At 55.3% G+C, this 23,626-nt stretch overlaps 1 protein-coding gene across 3 annotated transcripts; it reads left to right on the forward strand.

The window, feature by feature from the left end:
* Positions 1-6,854: 6,854 nt before the first annotated feature.
* FOXA2 (forkhead box A2) lies at positions 6,855-10,681 on the forward strand. 3 transcript variants are annotated; one of them, XM_085218650.1, is made up of 4 exons: positions 6,855-7,072; positions 7,436-7,528; positions 8,211-8,280; positions 8,825-10,681. In XM_085218650.1, the coding sequence occupies exons 3-4, from the start codon at positions 8,212-8,214 to the stop codon at positions 10,070-10,072; spliced, it is 1,317 nt and encodes a 438-aa protein (XP_085074776.1). In that variant the 5' UTR covers positions 6,855-7,072; positions 7,436-7,528; position 8,211; the 3' UTR covers positions 10,073-10,681. The 3 variants fall into 3 exon arrangements, with proteins under 3 accessions (XP_085074776.1, XP_085074775.1, XP_085074774.1); XM_085218649.1 differs by lacking the exon at positions 6,855-7,072 and having other exon boundaries at positions 7,305-7,528; XM_085218648.1 differs by lacking the exons at positions 6,855-7,072; positions 7,436-7,528 and having other exon boundaries at positions 8,179-8,280.
* The last annotated feature ends 12,945 nt before the right edge of the window (positions 10,682-23,626 follow it).

Consider the following 23,626-nt stretch of genomic DNA (forward strand, 5'->3'; position numbering starts at 1 on the left):
ACCTAAAAACATAAAATCCCATTAAACTGATTAAATTAAAACTGAATCCATCTTAAATAATCACATGCAACTTAAAACTGTTGAAATAGCGTATTGTATTCAAATAAAATTATTTCAGTCAAACAAGGAGCCCAGAGCCGGGGATGCCTGCAGAGCGGGCACAGATCTCAGCGTCTCAGAGACAAGAAAAGGGTTTTATCTTCCCGGAGCCGGGTTCGGGATTGTTCCTGATCGCATCACTGCTGAGAGCTGCGTGCCTCGCGATGCTATCGCCCGGCTCCTGAGCAGCGGGGCTGCGACTCGGAGATAACCGGAGCGCTGCTCGGCGAGTCGGCTGCCAAATTTGTTTATTTTCTCCTTTCCGAGACTGCCATCTCTCCGACTTGATAAGTTCAGCTGGCGAGCCGGCCTCTATTTATTTCTAAAGACGTTGTTCCTTTTCACCTTTACAGCGAGCAACAGCGCGAATCAATGCCGGCCCCCGACAGCGACAGCGGGGAGCTTCCTCCCGGGGGGAGAAGCCCCATCGGCGTGGGAAGCGGAGGGGAAGCTCCCCCGTGGCAGCGGGTACCGCCGATGGGAATAATTAATAGCCCGGTGCCACGGGGTGCCATTAACATGTACATGGCGGGGGGCTCGGGGGGGACCGCTTCCTGAATCCACATCCGTGCCCCCCCGCACACCCGCCCGCCTGCCCAGGTGCTGTTTGCCCACCCGAGGACGAGGAAGGCAGGAAGCATCCTCCCGCCGCCCGCATCTCAAGGCCTCGGGCATTTCCTCGCCGGGCAGGCTGTGTTTGCGCTGGGCCCCGGGGAGCTGATGAGGTGCTAATGTGAGGGCTGCCGGCACCTGCGCGGCTTGGAAACCGGGGGGTGGGCAAGCAGCGAGGGGCTCCTGCACATCACCGCTGTGCGGCCGGATCCCGGCTGCTCGCCTGCAGACCGCACGAATCAGAGGACGTGAGCAAGGCGTGCTGCGGGAAGCGCCCCGGGCAGGGGAAATGCCCTGGAGGGAAGGGGACGGCGGTGGGCTGCGCTGTTGTCACTTGGTTTTTTTGGGTGACCCTTCGGGATGCCTGTAGGCAAGCAGAAAGCATAAAGCCGAGGGGATCCACGTAGGGATGGACAAGGCTGTGCACCCAGCAGATGTGTATCTGGGAGATAAGGGCCCGGCGCTGCCTGCACGCGGAGCCAGGGCTGATGAGCTGCCAGGCGGCCCCGTGTCCCCATCACCGTTCAAGGGGAGCTCTGTCTCCTGCACACAGATTGAATCACGAGGCAATGGGACCGCCAAACTTTCTTCCTGATCTCTTCCAACTTGTGGGCTCGTCTGAGTGTTCATAGGAAAAGGAAACCAAAAATCACGTCCCTTCAATCACAGCTCTTCGATCGCATCTCCTCCATCAATCACAGATCTTCATTCACTTCTTTGGGGCTTCGGGAAAAAAATCCAGACCCTACGGGGCAGTTTGGCTCAGAGTGCTGCCATGCGGGTCCATCAGGACCCACAGCCACTGGGGGTCTCACCTCGTGCTGCCACATCCCCTGGCAAGGGGACACGTCCCTCTGCGTGGCACACGTGGGCAGGGGACACGTGGGCACTGCCCCACTCGTCGCCTGGCAGATGGAAATAGCAGCAGCTCTATTGATTTACAGCCGCAGCCCTGACTTTAATGGGCTGTTTTTGCTCCCCAACAGCTTCGGCTCAGGTCTCTTTGCAACAAACCTCTCTTTTTTCCCTGCGCTCGCCCCGTGAAACAAGGGGAGGCGACGCTTCGCCCCGCTCACCGTCGGCACGCCGCGCGTCTCCCCTCGGAGAAAACAAACCCCAATCCCACGAGCATAAAAGGGCTTTGTGGTGGGGACATCAGTGCCGTGCCGCGGGCCGGGGCTCGCCGCCCGCCTGCCAACCCGCCTAGGAATGCTTGCTGCCACCGCAGCCTGCGGGTAGGAAATAGTTTCCAGGCAAAAAGGCCTCCCAGTGTATTCCGGCCCGACAGCTTCCAGCAGCCCTCTGTAGGCGTCTTGTTCTGCCGCCGCCGGGACACCTACCCGGAGGAAGAGCGGAGACGAAGGTGGGAGAGCTTTTAAAAGCTCTGGGTAATTTTGTTCCAGCCCCGTGTCCCCGCTTTGAGGCTTTGGAGGATGCTTGGGGTTGGCGTTCGGGGCAGCGTTCCCAATAGATGAGAGTCGACCCCGTGATAAAGCCCATAAAGCGAAGTGGGGCGATGCTGGGGGGTTTGGGGAACCCTATGCAGGCTGGGCTGCAAATGTAGGTCACAGCCCTCTCCTCACTCAAATCCGGCGATGACGAGGGTGTTGCAGGTTGGGCTGAAATATGTACCTCCAGCTCTTTACTCTGGCACCGAAACAAAACCCAACTCAGAAAACTGCGAAAAATAAACCCAGCTTGTGAATGCTGCTGATTGGAAGTTTTTCCAGCAGGCAGCAAGCTCCGTCCTACCCGTGTAAAATCACTCCTCGGGCGTGTGTTGATCTGGGCAATGTTTCCTCTGCGAAAAGAAAAAGGAAAAGATTAGAGCGAGGGGAGAGAAATATTTGGAGGGGAGCTTTCCACCAGTTCCTGGGATGCGCTTTATTTAGCAGTCTGCCACTTGGGACACGCTGCGGGGACACTGCTGTGGCTGTGCTCCCCCAAAAAGGGCCGGGGATGCTGTGGGAAGGGACGGGTTATTTTTAGGGGGAGAGGTCCCCCGGGGAGGGCGGGCACTTCCAGGCAGAGCACCGCCCCGAGCAGGTGTCCTGAGAAAAAAAAAAAGGGGGATTACTGAGTCAGATAAAAGCTTGTTTGGCCAAAGTTATGGCAATCCTACAGCTGGAGCTGGAGATTTTCACCTGGCAGTGGGATCTGCTGAGGCATGGGGTGCCCATCTGAGACCCAAATCTCCCCCCCACCCCATCACCGCAGCAGTTTTGTGCTAATTAAACAGAACCGTGCTTGTGTGCCCGTGTCTGACCCACGTCAGATTTATGGGGTGATCCTGCAGGGCACAGGGCTGCTATTAGTGGTCACAAAACCGCAGGCTCACAGACGGGCTCCCGGCCCCAGGCAGCTCCGTGTTTTTGGGAGCAGAAATCTCCGCTCTGGCTGTTTTGCTGGTAGCACTGCCAGGGACACAGAGTTCCTGAGAGCTGCTGCTTCCCATCCCAAAGGGGACGGGGTCCCTGGGGGCTGTCTCAGCACTGTGGGGATGGGGATAAGGTGGGGGTGCCAGCTGGGCTGTGAGCCATGCGTGCTGCCCTGCTCCCCGTGCTCGATGCTCCGCGAGCGGTTCGCCCTGCTATTTATACCCCAACAGCCTTTCGGGATAAATGAGGCTATTTTAAAGGTCTTGGCCAGGTAAAACTGGTTTAAACAAGGCTGGTAATGACTCAGAAGGCTATAAATGTCCGTCAGGCAGGCGCTCAGCCTGTGAGGGGTTTGATCTGCTCGGTGCACAGGAGCAGCATCACGTATCACTCAAGCATCCTGCATCTCCCAAGCATCCCTCATCTCCTAAGCATCCCTCATCAGCTGAACATCCCTTATCTCCCGAGCATAGAATCATAGAAGAATTAAGGTTGGAAAACACCACTATGATCACCAAGCCCAACCCCAGCCCACCTCACCGTGCCCACTGACCTCATCCCTCAGTACCACATCCCCACGGTTCTTGAACACCTCCAGGGACGGTGACCCCACCACTCCCTTTGCAGCTGTGCCATCCTCCATTGCCCAGGCATCTCACATCCCCACAGCCCACGGGGTGCAGCATGATGGAGGTGACCTGCAGCAACATGGTGAGGGCTGTTTTGCACCCATTTAGTGCTGAAAGCTGCTGCTTCCTCCTGCCGTGCCTTCTGCCACTGGATGCTCTCCAGCAGAAAGGGGTTTCGTTGGAAAATAACAGGGAGGTTTTAAAGCAGGGCTGTTTGGGAGGAGTATCCACATTCAGTTTTTCTGTTTGTTTTCTCATTGTAAAACCAAAGGCATTTCAGTTTTCAGAAACTGATCATTAAACATAAAAAAAATATTTCCTCTAACAGCGGCCGCAGCCTGAACACTTTGGGAGGCCAGGTGATTTTGTTGTGGAGTCCTTCCAGAAGGCATCATCCCGTCCATGGGTTGTGCATGAGTCCCTTGTCCCCTGGTGTCCTCAAGCATCCTGAAGTGCCACCAAGCTGTCCCCCACTCACCATCCTGGGTGACGTTGTTTCCCCAGGTGCATCCTTTGAGCTCTTCCAGTGCTTTATGGCACCCTGTGGCACAGCAGCTCAGAGCCTTGAATAATTAGAGAGTGGGGAGAGATGCAAAAATAACACCTGAATACGGCAAAAATAGAGATGGTGGCCAGGTCAGGATGGCAGCCACAGGGTTGTGTGTGGATGAGGCATGGCACAGCTGCACTGTGACAACTGGCTTTGTGTTGGAGCCCTGGGAAGAATAAGTGCGGGAGGCAGAACGTGTGGAGCATCCCTCAAAGGTTTCACTTCCAAAAGTTTCCATGGGTGACAACGGAGTTCTTCCCTCTGCTTTTAGGGCTGTGTTGAGACCAAGCTGATGGGCATCCTGTTAAGGACCGTAAGGACCTGACAGCCAAGCTCAGGCTGGATGGGGCTCTGAGCACTGATGGAGATGTGGGTGTCACTGTCCAGTACCGGGACCACATGGCTTTTAAGGGTCCCTTCCAACTCAGATAATGCCTTGATCTACGACCTCTGTAAGAATGGGAGGCATCTCCTGGCGACAACCACTTTCCAGCAGTATCTGCTGCCAGAGGGATTCCAGCATTCAACCCACAGCATCTCCTTGGGCTGCGAGTTAGATTAAAGTCACTAAATTTTGGCATGCTCCTGATTTGTCTTTCGTTAGACTTGTTAAAGCCTTGGAAAACATTATTATTATTATTATTTTTAATGAATTAAGAGACCCCATTAAACGTTGAATCTAATTAGGAAAGACTAGGTGGGAGAATTCGTCAAATAGTTAAGTCAATACAGCAGAGTGTAATTGCTGTCGTTGCCTGCGGGGCCGAGGCTGATGGCCAGCATCATTGGGTGGGTAACTCATGGAGACGGGAGGATCCCTTCTATATGGGATGCCATTGATTTCAATGCTCCTATCTGAGTCCTTGAGTGAGGAAAGAATATCGGCTCCTGCAATGCCCCGCAGAAATGATAGAACAAAGGGAAATGGTTTCAAACTAAAAGAGGGGAGATTTAGACTGGATATAAGGAAGAAGTTTTTACCATAAGGGCAGTGAGGCAGTGGCACAGGTTGCACAGAGAGGTGATGGTGTCCCATCCCTGCAGACAGCCAAGGTCAGGCTGGATGGGGCTGTGAGCACTGCTGGAGCTGTGGGTGTCCCTGTGCACTGTAGGGGAGTTGGACTGGATGGCCTTCAAGGATCCCTTCCAATTCAGATGGTTCTGTGACTCTGTGAAATGGCAGCACACCATAGGGACCCCACAAGCATCCCCTGCACACGTCCTGCCCTACAGCCCTGACCGTGGGAGCAGAAATATGGCACTAGCAATGACCTCAGGGTCTGTTCTGCCTGCCTGAATGAGAGCTGCTCGGGATGCCCTCAGCCACACAGAGCCCTTTGGTTGCTTCCAGGGATCTTATGGGGGAAAGTGCCACCACCCAGTGCTGTGATGTGTGCTCCTTCTCCTTCCTGTTATTAAAATGCTTCTGTTCCACAGGGCGGTGAGTGCTCCTGTCTTGCAGTTCCTCAGCTACAGGGGGAAAAAAAAAACAAAAACCAAAAAAAACCAACCACCACATTTAGTTTGAAACAACAGGGCAATTGGGAGAGTTCATTATATTGGATTAATTATGATAATTATCAGTAGAAGGGAGATAATTACCCTGTTTGTTGTCAAGAATAAGGTACAGTTGTAAGGGGGGGGGAGGGGGAGGCAGATGGGAGGGGCTGATTTTTTACTTTCCTTTGCAGAGAAATGCCTTCACCCAGCAAGAAGAGCAGGGGATGTGTTTGTCACCATCACCAGTCAGTGGTGGAGGTGGCCCAGAACGGTGGCAGATGCTGCCCAGGGTGGCCCAACCGCTGTCTCCTGCCTCCAGGAAGGGGACGCCGGCTCCTCCAGGCATGGCTCCCAATGCAAATAGAAATGTAATTTAAAAAATTAAATTTAAAATAAATATTACTTAAATATTAAAGAGAAGAAGTCATTTTTTAAATGGCCGGTGCGTTTCTCCGGAGCCCAAGAGGGTGTGTTTAAACAAGACGCTGCCAAACATTTTCAATTTTTATCATCTGGGGTATTTAAAAAAATGTTTCCCTACAAGGCAAGACTATCTACTTTACTGCTTCTTTCCCTGTTCTCTTAAGATATTAATTTTATTGGGCTGCCCAAAGGTAGCGGCATAGCAGTTAGACTTGTGAGATAAGGGGTGGGAGATGGAGCACCCCATGGTGTGCCAACGGGGCTCCCATTTAGGACCGCACGATGATGCTACAGAGGGAAGGCTCGGCCTCGCCCAGCACATATGCTCGCTGGTGATGCTCCCAGGTGATGCACGGGAGGGTGACGTCCGCCGTCGAGGGGTCCCCCGGGGGGCAGGCGGGGTGCCCCTCCAGCCCCGGCCCTCCGGGATTGGGGACAGTAGGCGACAGGGGGCGCCGCGCCACCGCTCTTAGACCTGGGGACAGCCCTACTCGGCCTCCTCCCCCCCACCCCCCCCTTTTTTGGGGGCAAATCCCCCTTTTCCCGATGCGTCCCCGCCCTGAGGGCAGCCCCCCTGGGGTCTCCCCCTTCGCTTCCAGCCAGCCCCCATCTCCCCTAAATATGGGCGGGAGGAGGCGGGCTGCTTCTATCGCCGCGGCTATCGCGATAGGAGCCAGTTTCGTTTGGAGACGGCTCCCGAGGGCTTTGGGGCGAGGGGAAAAGCCCTCCGGCGAAGCCCCTCATCTGTTGGGTTTGTGTTAATGTTTAAAAGCTCCCGCTAACCTCGCCGAGCGGTGCTGGGGTTAATGCCGGGAGAGAACCCAAATAAATAACCGAGGGAAAAGGTCGGTGCCGCGCTGCCCCGCCTGGTGCCCGGGCAGGTAGGTACAGGGCGCACGGCACGGGGAGGGCGGCAGCTCCGTGTCCCCCACTGGGCGGGGGAGAATACTGCGGGGCCGGGAGGTGTCGGGCACCCGGAGGGGGCTGCGCTTCCTCTCTGGAAGGAGGGAAGGAGAGAAGGAAGGAGGGAGGGACGGAGACAGCCGCTCCCCGACGGCTACACTCGAGGAGCGTCCGTGGGTCTGTCCGTGGGTGCGGAGCGGCGCTGCCCCGACGGAACCACCGGGCCCCGCTCCGGCTGCGCGTCCCCCGACGACGCTGAGCCCGGCCCCGTCGCGCTCCCCTCTCCCAGCTCCCGCCTTCCCCTGCCCTTCCTGTTTGTTTTAGTTACGAAATTGTTGTAGGTACCTGAGGCAGAGCCGCGGGAAGGCATGAGGCAGAGCCGGGCCACGGCCGGGAGCAAGGCGGCCTGAGGCCGAGCAGCCGCGGGGAGAAAGGTGCGTGCGACTCGGGGGGCTGCGGCCGTCGGGGGGGGGGGGGCCGGGGGACCGCTCTCTTTGGGCATTGAGAGGGGACACCTCCCGTCGGAGTGCGGCTGGAATGGGGGTCCCGTAGGACCCCTCCCGTTGCGGGGGGCGGGGGAGACGCGGGGGGGTTCCGGGAGCCGCGCCGGGGTGCGGGTCGGGGGGCCGCGGAGCAGCCGCTCCCGCCTAGGTGTGAGCTGATTATTCAAATGGGCAGCCGAGGACCTGGGGATTGGAGGCTCGCCCGGCCGCTCCGTGCTATATCACTCGGGCACCCACGTCACTGCAGCACTTGTACTCCTCTTCCTCCCTCCTCCTCTTCTTCCTCCCTCCTCCCTCCTCCTCCTCCTCCTCCTCCTCCTCCTCCGGCTCCTCCATCGCCTCCGGGCGACTCTTCGCCGCGAAGCGCTGCGGAAACCCACCCAAGGAGCGGCGGCGAAAAAAAAACCCCGGCCCCGGCGGTGCCCCCTCCCTTCCTCCCTCCCTCCTCTTCCTCCTCCTCCAGCGGCTCCGACGGAGGGAGCGCGGCAGAGGGGAGGGAGGGCTGGCGACTTTTTTTTTTTTTTTTTTTGGATTGCTCTCTCTCTCTCTCTCTCTCTGCGTCGTCGTTTGTTGTGTCTGTTAAATTTTAAACTGCCATGCACTCCACTTCCAGTATGCTGGGAGCGGTGAAAATGGAAGGCCATGAGCACACGGACTGGAGCAACTACTACGGAGAGCCCGAGGTAAGGGGGGAGCCGGGCGGCCCGATCCCCGCGCCGGGATCCTGGGGGGAAACCTCAACTTTGTCACCAAATATTCTCGAGGCGTCGAACCGCGGCCGGGGGGCAGCGGGGGGGGGGGACGGGGGACGGGGGACGGGGGACAGCGGGGCCGGGCCCCCCGGGAGCGATCGGGGCTGCCGGGCAGAGATTCGCGTTTTTTCCTTTCCCCCTACCCTCCCCCCCACCCCCCACCCAAGATATTTTTCTCGCTTCGTGCAGGGCTGTCCCTTTTCCTCCAGCTCGGATTCTCTGAGCTCGCTGCAATCCCGAGTTTTTCAATATCTAAATTTGGGCTCTTTTTTTTTTTTTTTTTTTTTTTTTTTTTTTAATGAGAGCTTCAACACCCCCCACCTCCCGCCGATGCCCCCGGGGTTTAACCCTTCCGATCCCGCAGCGCCGGGGCTGCAGGGACTCCCTCGGGCTGGGCTGGGGGTGCCCTACTTGGGAACCACTCTCATTTCCAATCCCCCCAAATCTCCCTTCTCTTTCTCGTTTGTCCCCTCAGAGCTACTCCTCGGTGAGCAACATGAACGCGGGGCTGGGCATGAACAGCATGAACACGTACATGACCATGTCGGCCATGAGCACCACGGCCAACATGACGGCAGCCACCTCCATGAACATGTCCTACGCCAACACGGGCATGAGCCCTTCACTCGCTGGCATGTCCCCAGGTGCGGGGGCCATGGCCGGCATGGGCTCAGCCGGCGTGGCGGGGATGGGTGCCCACCTGAGCCCCAGCATGAGCCCCATGGGAGGCCAAGCGGGCTCCATGAACGCCCTGGCCCCCTACACCAACATGAATTCCATGAGCCCCATCTACGGGCAATCCAACCTCAACCGCTCGCGGGACCCCAAGACGTACCGGCGGAGCTACACGCACGCCAAGCCCCCCTACTCCTACATCTCGCTCATCACCATGGCCATCCAGCAGTCTCCCAACAAGATGCTGACGCTGAGCGAGATCTACCAGTGGATCATGGACCTCTTCCCCTTCTACCGCCAGAACCAGCAGCGTTGGCAGAACAGCATCCGCCACTCGCTTTCCTTCAACGACTGCTTCCTCAAGGTGCCCCGCTCCCCAGACAAGCCGGGCAAAGGCTCCTTCTGGACGCTGCACCCCGACTCGGGCAACATGTTTGAGAACGGCTGCTACCTGCGGCGCCAGAAGCGCTTCAAGTGTGAGAAGCAGCTGGCGACCAAGGACGGCGGCGGGGGCAAGAAGGGGCCGGGGCAGCCCCCCAGCCAGCCTCTGGGAGAGGGCAGCTCCTCGGGGGGCTCCGAGGGCTCGGCGGGCGCCGAGTCACCGGCGAGTGCCTCGCCGTGCCGGGACCACAAGCGCGCCCTGGCCGAGCTGAAGGGTGCGGCGGCGGGGCCGAGCCCCGGGGAGCCGTCGGCGGCCTCTCCAGCTCAGCACCTGCTGGCCCCGCCGCACGCCGGGCTGCCCCACGACGCCCACCTCAAGCCCGAGCACCACTACGCCTTCAACCACCCCTTCTCCATCAACAACCTGATGTCGTCCTCCGAGCAGCAGCACCACCACCACCCGCACCACCACCACCACCCCTCGCACAAAATGGACCTCAAGGCCTACGAGCAGGTGATGCACTACTCGGGCTACGCCTCGCCCGTGCCCGCCAGCCTGGCCATGGGGCCCGTAACGAACAAAAACCCATTGGAGTCCTCCCCTTTGGCCGGAGAGACTTCTTATTACCAAGGTGTGTATTCCCGGCCCATCATGAACTCCTCCTAAAGGCAAAGGGGGAAAAAAAAACCCCCGCCCCGCGTGGTCCCCCAGCAGCGTGATGGACTGTGAGCGCTGCCGAGCACGGTACCTACCCATATAGCTATCTATCTATTTTTTGTTTTGTTCCCTGCTGGCTCCAGGTGGTTGCATCCACTCGGGGAGCAGCAGGGCGCACCTCGTGTGCCACCCCCTAACCCTGACCCTGCGGTCCCCTTGGTTTGCCTTGCGGGGTGGTTCAGTTTGGTGGGAGGGGGGTGTAGGGGAGAGGGATTTTTCTGTTGGGGCTGGTTTATTATTTTTTTCGTTGTCGTCGTTGCAAGGAGGTCTAAATATATCTATTTTTTTGTGTGGAAGTGATGAGGAAAAGGAATAACAAAAACAAAAACAAACAGACAAAAATGGACGCAAAGAAAATGAAGCCCTCGTTCAGTGGGAAATCCATGCGAGTTTGGGATCTGAGGATGGAAAGTCTTGTAAAATTGTACAAAGGGGGAGGGAAAAAAAAAAAAAAAACGGAAAAAAAAAAGCGGAAAAAAAAAAAAGTCAGGATAGATCGTTGTAATTGAAACAAATGCTTGTTGTTACCGGGAGAGTAAACTACTTGGATCTGATTAATTTATCGTTTCTGTATGCTTTATTTATGGCTTTAAATGTGTATTCTGGTAGCGACTAGCCAGGTTGCCACAGAACTCTATTAAAGTGTTATTGGCGGTTTTTTTCCCCCTGCATTCTCTGTTCTGCCGGGATTCGTCCTCCTCCTTTCCCGGCCGTGCGGCCCCGACGGTGCGGCCGTGCCGCTCCCGGCCCCTTTTTCCCACCCGCTGCCCTCGGAAGGACTGGCCGAAGCGAACCCAGCCCGGGGGGGGGACGCTCGGGGGGGGTCAGCGATGAAAAGCCGTCCCGGGGATCGGGGAGAGAGGGGGGTGTCCCCGTGGAGACGGGACGGTGGGCAGCGGAGATGCGCGGCCGCCCTCGGTCTGCCGTCGGGGGGGCAAAACGCACGGCTGGGACCGCTAAAAGAGAGGAGCCTGGACGGTATAAACCACGGGGGTCGGGAGGACGGCCTCGCAGGGAGCGGTACGGCCAGAGCAGCGCTGCTTCTTTCTGCCCTAAAGCCCTCCGGCCGCTCGCAGGCCCGCTGCCCGTGCAGCGGAACCCGTCCCGGGGCGATGTTGTCATTTCTTCCTCCCCTTTCCGTGCCCGTTTTCACAACCACTTGTTGTTTTTCCCACGCCGTTTACGGCCGTCGTAGTTGTTGCTTTCCGAAATAACATTCAAATCCTTCTTAAAATTCCGCTTTGTCCGCGGGTAGAGAAAAGGGGACAGGGAACGGGGGAGGTGGAGGGGGGGGGGAGGGAGAAAGCGGGGGGGGAGAAAGGAAAAAAAAAAAAAAGAAAGCAAAAACAATGAAAAAAACCCTCCCAAAAACAAACCGGGGATCCAGGCAGCAATCTGTCTGTCTCTATACGGCAAGGACACACACGTTGTGAAGCGAGGCGTGCAATGTGTTTCATTAGCACATAAAAGGCTCCCGCGGGGACGGAGCACGGGCGCGGGGTGACACCGCTTTGGGGACGCGGCAGCGGCCGATCCGGAGCTGGCACCAATGGTGGCACTCGGGGCCTTCAGCTCTTGGTCAATGATTGTCGCTTTTTTTTTTTTTTTTTCATTGTTTTCCTCAGCCCTCTTTAATTCGCTGCGATTTCATGTTCGAGTTTCCCTCCCGCCGCCCGCCTAAACGCGAGGGTGGGAGAAAGAAAAAAGGAAAAAGGGAGAAATACAAAGGGCCGCGCTCTCCCTTCCATCTCCCTTTGCACCCCATCGCTTTTTTCTCTCTCCCCTCCGCCCCAACCCCGCACATCCCACCCCGTCCTCCTGCAAGTGCATTCTGCCGCTGCCGGTTTAAGCAACCGTGAGCTGTGAATAAACAAAGTCAGTAAACAAAAAAAAAAAAAGAAAAAAAAAAAAGAAAAAAAAAAAAGGGGGGGGGGGTGGAATCTAGATCCAAATTCCAGGAGGGTAAACTTTCAACACCACGTCATACTTCAGCAAATTTACACAGATATTATATTGCGTCCCTTTCCTTCCCCCCCCCCCTCCGCTGTCTCCCCCCCAAACCCCCCCCCCCGCTTCTCCTTTTGAGCCATTGTGCTTAACTGAATTTTATAAAGCTGATCGATATCTTGGTAAAATATTCATTTTTAAACTAGCGGCCAGCGAAATCTTTGCTTTGTGCTAAAGTCAACAGCCGCCCGCTTGCGGCTCCCATAAATGCGGGGATGCTCCCGGCTCCCGCAGAGCGGGCGCGGCGGCGCGGGGCGCAGGTAGGTGACACCCGCAGCTTTTCCCCTTCTCCTCCTTCTTTGCGTTTGTCACCTCCGGCTGCCCACCGCTGTCATCCCCCCCCAACCCCCCCAACCTCCCCCCCGGGCCCGCGGGAGGCGAGAGGGGCGCGGGGGACACCGAGGGGACAGGCGGTTCCGTCCCGGTTTTGGGGTGCGCAGTGGAAAGGACCCCGCCTCTCCGCCTCGCCTTGGAGGAGACGGGATTGAGGAGGGGGATTTGGGGTCCGAGGGGGATCCCCGTGCGGGAGCGGGGTGAGGACGGGTCGGGGTGCGGGTGCGGCTGGCCGCAGCCCCTCAGCTGCCTGCCGAGGGCTCGAGTCGTTGTGGGGCCGTCGGAGAAGGAACGGGGACGCGCGGGACCCGACTCCCAGCGCCCGGCCGCTGCCCCTCGAACCGCGCGCATCTTTCTGCTTTTCTTTCCTTTATTTTGTTGTTGTTTGTTTGTATTCCTTTCCTTTTTTCTTTCCCCCTCTTTTTGTGCGTTATTCCGTTGTCCTCCCCGGCTCCGCGGCGCTTTTCCGTTCCTCAATCCGAGCGGCATTTCTCCCGTGTCCGTGCCACGGGGAAGCGTCGCTGCCGGTGCCACAGGCAGTCCTCGTCCCCGCGTGGGCAAGAACCGAAGGGAAAAAGACCCCCATCCTCATTTTCTCGTTGGCAACGCGGCGAAAAAGAGGAAAACGGGAGTTTAACGGTGCCGGGGCTCGGCCGCTGGGCACGAATACGAGTGGCATCACCCACGCGGGGACTCGGGAAGGAGACGTCTCTCGAAGCCCACGGAGACCGGGAGCGGGCTGTACACGCGTGTCCCCTTTCCCGTGCCAGGTTCCGGCTCCCGACCGAGCGGGTGCCCGGTCAATGCCGGGCTCTGGGGTACGGCACTCGCCAATGACCTGTCACCGAACTTTTGTCGCCGTTCGGGGAGGGGACACGCGTGGGAACGGCCCGGGAGCGGCTCACCTCCCGGCCACGGGAAGCCCCAGCCCGGCGGGAGCGGGGCTGCACGTCGCGACCTTCCTCTACTCGTTATTCGTGCCGTGTCACTATAAATATATATATACAGGTAGATAGATAGATAGCCTATAGAACAGCCGAGCATCCCCAGCCTCCTCCGAGCCCTCCCAGACGCATTTTCCCTCTGCCAGCCTCTCAGAAAGAGCAGCGCGTTAAGCCTCGCTTCCAACCTTTCATTCCCACTGATCGATTTTATTCTATTTTTTTTTAATTATTATTATTATTTCTATTTATTTATTTATTTATTTTAAATTTGACTTTCGGGGAGACCGAGCTGCATCCGACCGTCCCGAGGACGGAGCCTCGTACCCGGGCGGCAGAAGGACTCCCCATCCAATCCGCCACCAAAGCCGGCGACAAGCGGCCGGACGGGCAGTCACTGTCGCTGTCACTGTCGGGGCTCCTCCCGCTCCCCTTCGGGCGACTTTCCCAGCTCACAACCGCGATCCGAAGGCGAACTCAGCCCCGCATCGGCTCGCCGTGTTGGCCGATGTATTTCTTTTTTTCCTACTTCCCCTCCGCTGCGGGGAGGGGTTGAGGGGGGTCGGGAGGGGGGGGTGCAAAGGCACTTCTTTAATTGTCCGGGCCCCTAATGACATGCAGAGATGGCTCAAAGGCAGCGGACATCAAAGCGCGAGGGGATGGCACGTCGGGCAGGACAGCCGCTCTGCCCCGCTTGCCAAAAGGACATCTCCTGCCCCAAACCGCCCCGAAGGTTTCTGCTGCCGAGCGGTGCGGCCAGGCGGCCCCGGCAGGATTGTATGCAAAAGCGGTCGGTGGGGATCCTAAAAAAAACCGGACAGCTCAGGGTGAGATGAGTCTAATTATTGCTGGTTCTAAAAAGAGCTGGAACACCCAAGTAGGGCTTAACTCGTCTCCTGGGAAACTGATGGAGACCTATTTTACAAGCTGTAATTCTGCTTTAGACTATTGCAGGCTAAAGGCAGTTGACACTATCCTCTTTCTTCTAGAAATAGTCCTAATCCTATATTTCGGCCGGGGAAAGTCCGCTTCTGCTCCACACTAGATTAATCCAGAAACCACATAAAACCAGGTAGGGAAGAGGATGGAAAAGGGGAGGAGGAAAATCGTTCAAAGTTTGTTACCTCTGCCCTGCCTAACCTTCAAAAGAGTAAATAGCGAAGGATGATGCAGAGTCTGCCGGCTCCTTATTTACGGGACAGCTAAAAACGGGGCTTTGGGTGTCGGCGGGAGACGATTGGGGTTTATTTTTTTGCTCTCTCGCTGCGGTCGTCTCTCAGTGAAATATTTCTCCTCTCCGACGGAACCCGGGGGAGGCGGGGTGGCTCTGGGCGAGAGGAATCTGTTCCCTATTTCTTTTTATTGAGGGAAGAAAAAAAAAAAAAGAAAAAAAAAGAAAAAATAATAAAATAGAGTGTCCCGCAGCCCCGGCCGGGCCGACGGGTTGATGTTTTATTCCTATTAAATCTCCACGCGTGGAAAATGCGATAGTTTTGAGACGGGGAGGGCCAGGAGAACGGGGTGGTTTCCCTCCAGGTTGGGGAATATGGGGAACCAAGGGGGGAAGCGACTCTCAGAGAGGCACAAAACCCGGCCCTAAGTGTAAGGGGTTGAAGCACAGGGATGCGAATCGGGACGGGAGGATGGGGAAAAGCCGCAGCCAGCGTGGGATGCGGCTCCGGGATGGTGGATGGATGGAGAGGTGGATGGAAGGACGGAAGGATGGAGGAAAGGATGGATGGAGGAAGGGAAGGAGGGGTGGGTGTTACATTTGTAGGTGCAGCTGGGTGTAAAATTGAATTAAAAAAAAAAAAAAAGTTAAAAAAACTCAACTTATGAGACGGGGGTGGGGAGTCCTGCAGGTCCCGCACCGCCCCAGCCCGGCTGGCCGCTTTCCCGAGCAGAAATGTGGGCCGAGGGGTTTCTGCCCGCCTGGGGCAGCGGAGGGCAGTGAACGGAGCGGGCAGCGCTTCTGTCACTGGGACTTCTTTTCTCTTTTTTTTTTCATGCTTTCCTTTTCTGTCTCTCTTATCATTTGTTGTTCTTTCATTTCTTCCTTCCCCCCCCTCCTTTCTTTTTCTTTCTTTCATTTCCTTTTTCTTTCTTTCTCTCTCCTTTTTTCTCCTCATTTATTCTCCTCACTTTTCCTTTCATCCCCTCTTTCCTTCCCCCCCTTCCCCCCTTTTTTTCCCTCCATTCTTTCCATTTCTCACTCTTCTTTCCTATTTCTTTTTTAATTTCATTTCCCCTTTTCCCCCAACTTCTTCCCTTTTCTCCTCTTCTCCCTCCCCTTTTTCCCTCTCTATTTTTTACCCTTCCATCCCCAACTCTAACACTCCCCGTGCCGGACAGGGCAGGGAGCAGGGACCGGGTGTAGCAGCCAGACGAGGCCGACAACTTGCAGGTAGCCCCGGGGATGGGCGAGGACGGGGGAAGGACACCGGCTCAGCTCCCTCCTGCCAGGGCCGGGCGTTCAGAACGCCTTCATGCTTTCACCCAAACGGGCCCTGCTCTTTGCAAAGCAGGCGACAAGAAAGCCCTCGAAATGCCATTTACCCTACAGATTTCTGCAGCCGGAGCCTTGCTGCTGCCAGCAATCTGCTTGCACGGTCAGTGCAAGAACAGCTGGGACAGGACTGAGTTCTGACAGGTTTTTCACTCGCACAAGCAATGCAAAGATTGAAGCTTTCCTTTGCCTGGCTGGAAAGCAGACAGCTACTCCAGTGCCCAGCAGTGATTCCCCTTCCCACCCCATTGCCCAGCAGGGGTTTCTTTTCCCACCCCACCACCGACAGCACCAACACTGAAGGAGGCTGGGGACCTGAGATGCTTTGCAGCCAGCCTTCTGCACGGCAGGGAAGCAGCCTGTGGTGTGTGTGCACTTGCACTCACCTTCACCGCCCTTTCTTGATTTTAATAACAGCACAGGGGATCAGTGTCAAGGACAGATGGGGCCAACCTCTGAGCTGTGCTGAGCGCGCTGCTGCCTTGTGTGCGTCCCCTGTGAAACCCCAGATCCCCATCTCTGATTGCCTCTTTGTGTCTGTACTTGTGTGCAATACCTGCGTTACGCTTCAGTAGACTCGGGAGCGGGCAGAAGTGCTATCTCTGCCTCAAGGATATTTGAGAAGATGCTTCTCTGGGATGGATCCTTTTAGGAAAAAAAAAAAAAAAATTGTTAAAACATTTCGGGAAAGCTGAAGAATGAATGAATTTGTGGAGCTTTCTGAGGGATGCACATCGGTGCCATCCTAAAGGTGAACACTCATCCCACCCTGCAGGACCCTGGCAATCGCTATCCAGCACTGAGCCATGCTACAGTGTTCTGGTCCTCCAAAGCATCCCTCCCTTTGCTGTTGCTCTGCACTACTGCGAAATTACAGGCTGCAGATGGGGGGCTGAAAGCAGCAGCTCTGCTTCAGGGAGGCAGTGGGATGGGGCAGAAGGTGAGGCTGATATTGCAAGAGGTTGCCAGGACTTTCTGTTCCCTCCGGGTCCAATCCAAGGCGTCGTTAGCAAACTAATAAACCGGCTGCAGATGTTGAGCCAACAGCAGGGCACGTTCCTCAGGAGCATCCCTGAAAACTCTTGGGTTTGGGAAGTGATCAGCTCATCCCTGTGTTTCTCTTTGTGCTCTTTGCCACTCTCTGCACCACTTCTTCCCTCCTGCCTGGAATTTTAGGGGAAAAGAAGAAAAAATAGAAACAGGAAACAAAACAGGATCTTCCTCAAATCACTTTTTCCAAGCTTCTTTATTTTCTTGATATTGCAGTGGATGGAGCTCTGTGACCCTACTGTTTCTCTTAGAAAATAGAAGTATCTGTGCCAGCCGCAGCTCTGCCAGCACTGGGTGGCTCTGGCAATTGGCAAACACCAATGCCATATCCATACCCCACTGACCCCATCAGATCCCACAAGGCTGGTGTGGGTACAACTGCAGTGATGCTGTAGGAAGCAGGTGCTGCCCTGCATGGGACCCAATCCAGGTCCTTGGGGGCAGGAATACATCAGGGCTGGAGTTTCATCAGGAATAGGAGTCCACCATGCCCAGGTGGGGCTGTGCCTGCTGAAGTGCCTCTTAACCTTTCCTATACCCCGCTAGCGAGGGAAAAAACGCACGAGGGGATCCTGCCTGTTCCCTTGCCCCTGAAGGGAGAAAAGAGAAAGATCCCCGAGCCTGGTGCTCTACCCCCAAAGCCCATCTCCAGGCAGAGGGAGAGGCAGCGTGCTCACTACTTTCTGCCTCTAGCTCTGCTTTTTGTGCTGCCCCAGGTACCGGCCCCAGCGCATCCCCTGCTGCAGTAGCGCTCCTCCTGCACGGAGCAGCACATTTCCCCCGAGTTACTTATTAACCACCATTCGTTTGACAGGATCGATATTTCAAGCTAGGGAGTAAACACTTAAGAAGTAATGCTCCTCTCTGCTCTCTTTTTCCTCAGCAAAATGATTTATTTTATAAAATGCATCTGCCTGGCAGGGAGGCTGGAGCCCCGCGGCGTTTATCCGCGGGATATGCAAAGCGCATTTATTTCCTCTTTTATCTCTCATATTGCGCGTTGATCCCATACATATAGATTGATTTTGTTCAGGTAGATAATGAAAAGTCAAGTGGAAAATTTACACAAAGGCACTCAGGATCTCCACTTTCTATTGGTATATAAATTGGTTTATTACTTCATTCCCTTAAACAGCGACTTTCACGCTGGGGAACACTTTAAAATATATCATGTTTAAACACAGAGCCGTTTACCTTCCGTGTGGTTTCTCTTTTTCCATCGGTAATTTCCTCGCTACTTTTGCTAATTACCGAAGATATTTGTGTTTAAACAAGGGCCCCACCAGCAGCAATCCGTCTGCCTCCTCCTCCAGCTCCCAGCATCAAACCACCCCAACCAGAGCTCCGGGCTCTGGGCACAGAGATGGTGACAAAGCCTGGCAGCGGGCTCTAATTCCCCGTAAGCGGCTTTGGCTTTGCCAGCCCAAGGCAGTGAATGGAGGGCACTGGACAGGAGAGAGCAGCTCGGAACAAAACAGGCAGGAAACGTTATTAATAAACATCTTCTGGACATTTGGTGGCTCATCTAGGCTGCTCCAGCTTAAAGCAATTAATTCAGGATACTGACATAAACTCTCCAGCTCTTTGACAGCTTGGAGCTGAAATAAAAATGCTAGTTCTCCAGGGAAAAGGAGAGGATAGTTGGCTCTTTTCTGGACTGTTTGCTTATAGGCCCAGAGAGCAATCTTCCTTGCAGAATGAAATGCAAGGACACAAACAATGTACCGGAGAGAGAATAGAAGATGGGAATGAACAGTTTGAACTATTTGCTCAGCAGAAGGGCAGCCACAATGCTCAACCAATGGCTTTCCCATGCATCAACCGGGCTTCTTAGGCCCTTTTGTTGTTCATCCTCTTCCTCTGACCAGATAAGAGCACAGCTGCACGGCCGTCGACTTAGCCACGCAAATCTGGTGCTGCGCGGAGCCGCGTCCCCGCGGAGCTCGAGGACAAGGTGACACCGGGCAGTGGCACATCCAGCAGCCCCCGCAACCAGTGCCACCTCCCCACAACCAGGCTGCAGTCCCCTGCCCTCTCCTTGCCCCCTTCCTGCCTCCTTTGCCCGTTGCTCAGGCGCTGCTATGTTGCTCCGACCCAAATGCCAGCTCCAACAGTGATGCTACGCCGCTTTGTGCCGCCCCGGGCTGGGATTCGGTGAGCAAGGCTGGAACAAGGTTTGTTTAGCTTGAAAGAGTTTGACGAGGTGAAAAGGCAAAGCGCTGAGGACTAAAGAAAACGCCTGCCTGGCTGAAATCACACGGAGCACTCGTCGTCAAAGAGCACACCTGCAGGAAGCACCGAGTTTAAACACTGCTGTCACAAAAACCTGAGAAACCTCCGGGTATTTTATTGTGTTTTTTTTTTTGTTTTGTTTTTTGTCTCTTTCCCCCCTTCTCCCCTACTGGGTGGTCAGGAGAGCAGGAGGGCTCCCATTGTCTGCAGAGCTGACCCCACGTGTCCCTGCCATGCCAGCACCTGGCCAACACCAAAACGCCCCAATCCAGCCCCAGTCTCCAGCCCAGCGCCCTGCATCGGGCTGCTTAATGAGACCCTAACGAGGTGCTCAGCCTTAATTTCCAAAACGCTGCAACACAGACAAAGGGAAAGTGCAGTCAGCTCCGAGTAATTTGTGCCTCGATCCCGGTGAATGAATTTAGGGGAGCAAATATCGTTATGCGGGATTTAAATTAAAGTTGACACTAATGTAAATACGGCAATGCAACCGGCTGTTTAAGAAATGTGATGAGGGTACAGTTTTAATCAGGTCCTTTTAACTCGGGTGGCATTTTAAATCCTCGCCGGTTCAATTGGATAGCAGTCCCGGAGGATGTCCTGGAGTGGGATGGTGAGGGATGGTTGTTCCCGGAGCTCACCTGGTGAGCAGTGAACGCAGTGCTGGACGCTGCAGATGGATGGACCCCCCTGCCAAGGGCTGAGTAACAAAGGCAGAGGCGGCAGCTAAAAGGGTTGGTAATAAATTCTTGCGGGGTTGGTCAGCGCCTGCCAGATTTCCCCCGGCGCTCTTGAACAATCTGCTTCCAGCCTAAATCATAGAGCCGGAGCTTGAGAGGAAAAAGGGAAAAAAGAAAAAAGAAAAGAGGAAAGAGCGGTGACCGCCTCACCTACTTCAAAGCCTGAAGAGCGCAGAGGTGCTTCACAATAACAATAGCGCTGGATGCAGCCTGGAGGAGCTCCATAACAGGAGCTCTGTAACCTGGCAAGACCCAGAGTTACGGTTACCAGAACAATATTTGGCAAGGGAATTCTCCTGGTTCTTTTTTTGTCAAAGGGAACATAATGCCACTGGCAGGGACACAGTGCCAGCACGGTGCTGCGCTGGGTTCAGGCTGCAGCAGTGTCTGGTTTTTCTAGGAGGGGGTCCAATACCTAATAATAATAATTATTATTATTATCATATCATGAACAACTACTTTGAGGAAGAAAGAAATCCTCTCTTGAGGTTTTCAGACAGCTGGTTGCCTCCATGCATGCAGGATGTTCGTGCTGAGCTCATGTGAAGTTGAGGGTTAAGGTGAGGGGTAGAGTCAGGGCCCCATGTTAACCCAAAGTTTCCCTGGCTCCTGGTCCCGCTCCGAGCTGCAGAGCCCTGCCTGTCTCTGCAGGGTATTGCATCTTCTGGGAGCTGTCCTAATCCTCCCGTGTGACTCAGCGCCATCAAAATACCAATGAGAATAATAAAATGGGTTCTAATGCTATTAGGTATTCCCCTTAGCTATCCTGGCTACCCAAGGAGGATGAAGTGGGATTGGGAAGGGAGAGGGGATGCAATGGGCATGGGCAAGGGAGGATCCTGCAGCTGGCCATTGGGCTGGAGCTAGGATTTGGGGGAAGGAAGTGGCTTCTCACCCAGGTTTTGTTCTGCAGAGGATCCTAGGTGGGGTGATCCTACCCGCAGCCCCCCCCACCAGCCCCTGCCCTTTGCACAGATGCCTATGTCCACAAACCCCCCTAAGCACTTAATGAGCTCCGAGACGCCTATTGTCTTGGCAAAGCTGATTGAAACGGGCGAGGAGTTCAAGGGTTAGGAAGGGAGGGCTGAAGGGAGGCAGACACCCGGTGACACCGGGCTGCCCGGCCAGCAAATGGGCTCAGCTCTCACGTCGGTGCAGCAGAGCAGCACACACTGTGTCCAACACCCATCGCATCCCAACAAACTGCTGGGTGCTGAGCCCTGGCTGTGCTGCGGGTTATCTGCCTTTAGCACAAAGCTGGGACGAAGTCTGCATTGCCCAATGCAGTGCAGGAGTGGGCCTTGGACCCAGCCCTGTGTCAGCAGACCTCCCGGCCCTGCTCTGCTCGCTGACAGCCAGTGTTTTTTTACTCCTTGAGACTGTCAGGAATGTTTTTCATGCAGGAGTGTAGTGCATTCAGCATACTGAAACCGCCTTAATCTCAGCAAGACCAACAAAGATAAGGAATAGCGTTTAAGTTGGCCGAAATTAGCAAATGCATCTGCTGCACAATGCCCCTGTTACCATTAGCTGTGACCGGTGAATGGCACTAGCAAAGTATGCTGGCAATGTTTAACAAACCATCCGTCTTTTACCTGTTCCTACTCAACAGAAACCTTTGTTTGAACCACGGGCCTATTCAGTCCTGCTGCTGTCTGCTTATCAGCAAGATTAATCTCCGAGGTATCACTATATTAATTTTAAAACCTGCTTTTATTACCACGAGCCCTCTGCTCGGGAGGAGAGGAGGTATTTCTGCCCCTGCTGGGCAAGCCGGGCTCCGTGTTTGCCAAGCTACACCGCCACCATGACTCATCCCTGCTACGTGCACCCATGTCACAGTGCAAACACATCATGGCAGATCCCTTGCCACTGGCCTCAGGCTCTTTTTGGGAGGGCATAGTTTCCATATTCAGCATGGCTCGCATCACCAAGGACAGTGGCTTGGTGTAGCATCCCTGTGCCCTTCTGCTGCAGCATCCCTGCTGCAGTGCATCTTTGCACATCCCTACTAAAGTGTCCCTGTGAATTCCTGTGCATCTCTGTGCATCTCTGCTGCAGCATCCCAATGCAACCCAGCTGCAGCATCCCAAAAATTCATGCACACCTCTGCAGCAGTGCATCCCTTTACATCCCTTCACATCCGTTCTGCAGCATACATGTGAATCCCTTGCATCCCTGCATATCTCTACTACAGAATCCCTGTGCAACTCTGCACATCTCTGTGCATCCCTGCTGCAGTACCTCTGCAAATCCCTGCTGCAGCATCCTTTTGCATTCCAGATGCAGCATCCCTCCTGCAGCATCCCTGCTCACCTATGTGCAGTGTCTGCATGGTGTGCCCTGGCAGCGTTCCTGCTGCAGCATCCCCGCAGTGCCCAAGCAAAGCAGGCTGAGAAGCTGCCCCCATGGCACAGAGAGGCGCGGGGAGGGAACCTGGTGTGGTTTGCCATCAGGATGGCAGCTGGGGCCAGCTCAGGCCCTGAATTCCTGGCTGAGTGCTGTGCACACAGCGCTTATCTCTCTTGGCTGTGTTTGTGCAGCAGGAGCCAGCCTGCACTGTGGGGTGAGGGACACGGCCGAGCACCCACAGAAGAACATAGGGCAGTCCTGGGAATCAAATCTCTCTCGTCTTTATGCACCATGAGCATTCTAGGGGTAAGGAGGGACACGGGGGTTGGCACGGGGTGGTGTGGGACGTGAGACCGCTTCTCCTCACACCTTGTCCTCCTCAATTTCCCTGCTCCATGCCTTGGAAAAGCCACTGCAAAGCACAGTGTGTGCATCCAGGCACCGTGAGGCTGCAGCAGGGCAGTGCGGGCAGTCAGCCTGCTGATCCCCTGAGCCAAGGCTCTGACATGGCTTTTCCATGCCACACATTCCGGGCGGTGTCTGCATGGTGCGTCCTGGCTCTGCTTGGCACACATCTGCCGATGGGCAGGCCACGGGCACCGGGACGTGCGGGACTTGAGCTTGCAGAGGGCACCCAGAAAGAAGAGGATTTCCACCCCAGCGCAGGAGAAGCGGCCCCTTCCCCTTCCTCTGCCTAAGCTAACTCTTCTGCTATGTCCAATAACAGGCAGTCGGAAACCCTGCCTACACTGGCAGCAGACAGAGGCTTCCCTGTTTGGATTCGAGATGGGGATTTCTGTGGCTGAAAGTACCTTTGTTATTTTTCCAGGAAAGCTTCCTTTTTGGCTGGCTTCACCTCTGCATAGGATGCTCGCAGCGAATTGACTGCAGTGATGAAGAAGGAAAAATATTTAAACAAGCAATTATGAATGAGCTTTGCTTGCTAACTCAGAAAGCAGTTTCCTACATTTATGTAGAAATGTAAGCGATTTACCTTCCAGGTCCAATCGCAGCCTCAGGAGTTCATTAAGAACACCTCTTAGATTAGAGATCTGTGGCTAACATGAGCTAAAGTGACTGAAGGGACTAATGCTGGCCTATCTTTGTGTGCAAACTGGGGTCAAACCGTCTCCCATTCCCCTTCTCCCTCTCTTCCCAGTGTAAGTTTCACAGAGCAGGAGTTTCCTCACCTGGCACTGTAGGAACCTGAACCACTGGTAGGGTGACATTGGCCATTTCTCCAGATGTGGCTCTGTCACATGGGACTGTGGTTCTTGGCTCCTCAAACGTCCTTGAGAATGTTATCTGGGTGAGTCACCACTAGCTGGCCTCTGAAATCTGT

Source organism: Meleagris gallopavo, chromosome 2 (genome assembly GCF_905368555.1).
Source record: "Meleagris gallopavo chromosome 2, MGAL_WU_HG_1.1, whole genome shotgun sequence".
Taxonomy (NCBI): Eukaryota; Metazoa; Chordata; class Aves; order Galliformes; family Phasianidae; genus Meleagris; species Meleagris gallopavo.

Excerpts from the sequence above, each read along its gene's own strand:
- FOXA2 (XM_085218648.1), top strand. The coding sequence starts at position 8,194 with ATGCACTCCACTTCCAGTATGCTGGGAGCGGTGAAAATGGAAGGCCAT. Across the intron at positions 8,281-8,824 it reads ACTACTACGGAGAGCCCGAG|AGCTACTCCTCGGTGAGCAA; the intron begins GTAAGGGGGGAG and ends TTGTCCCCTCAG.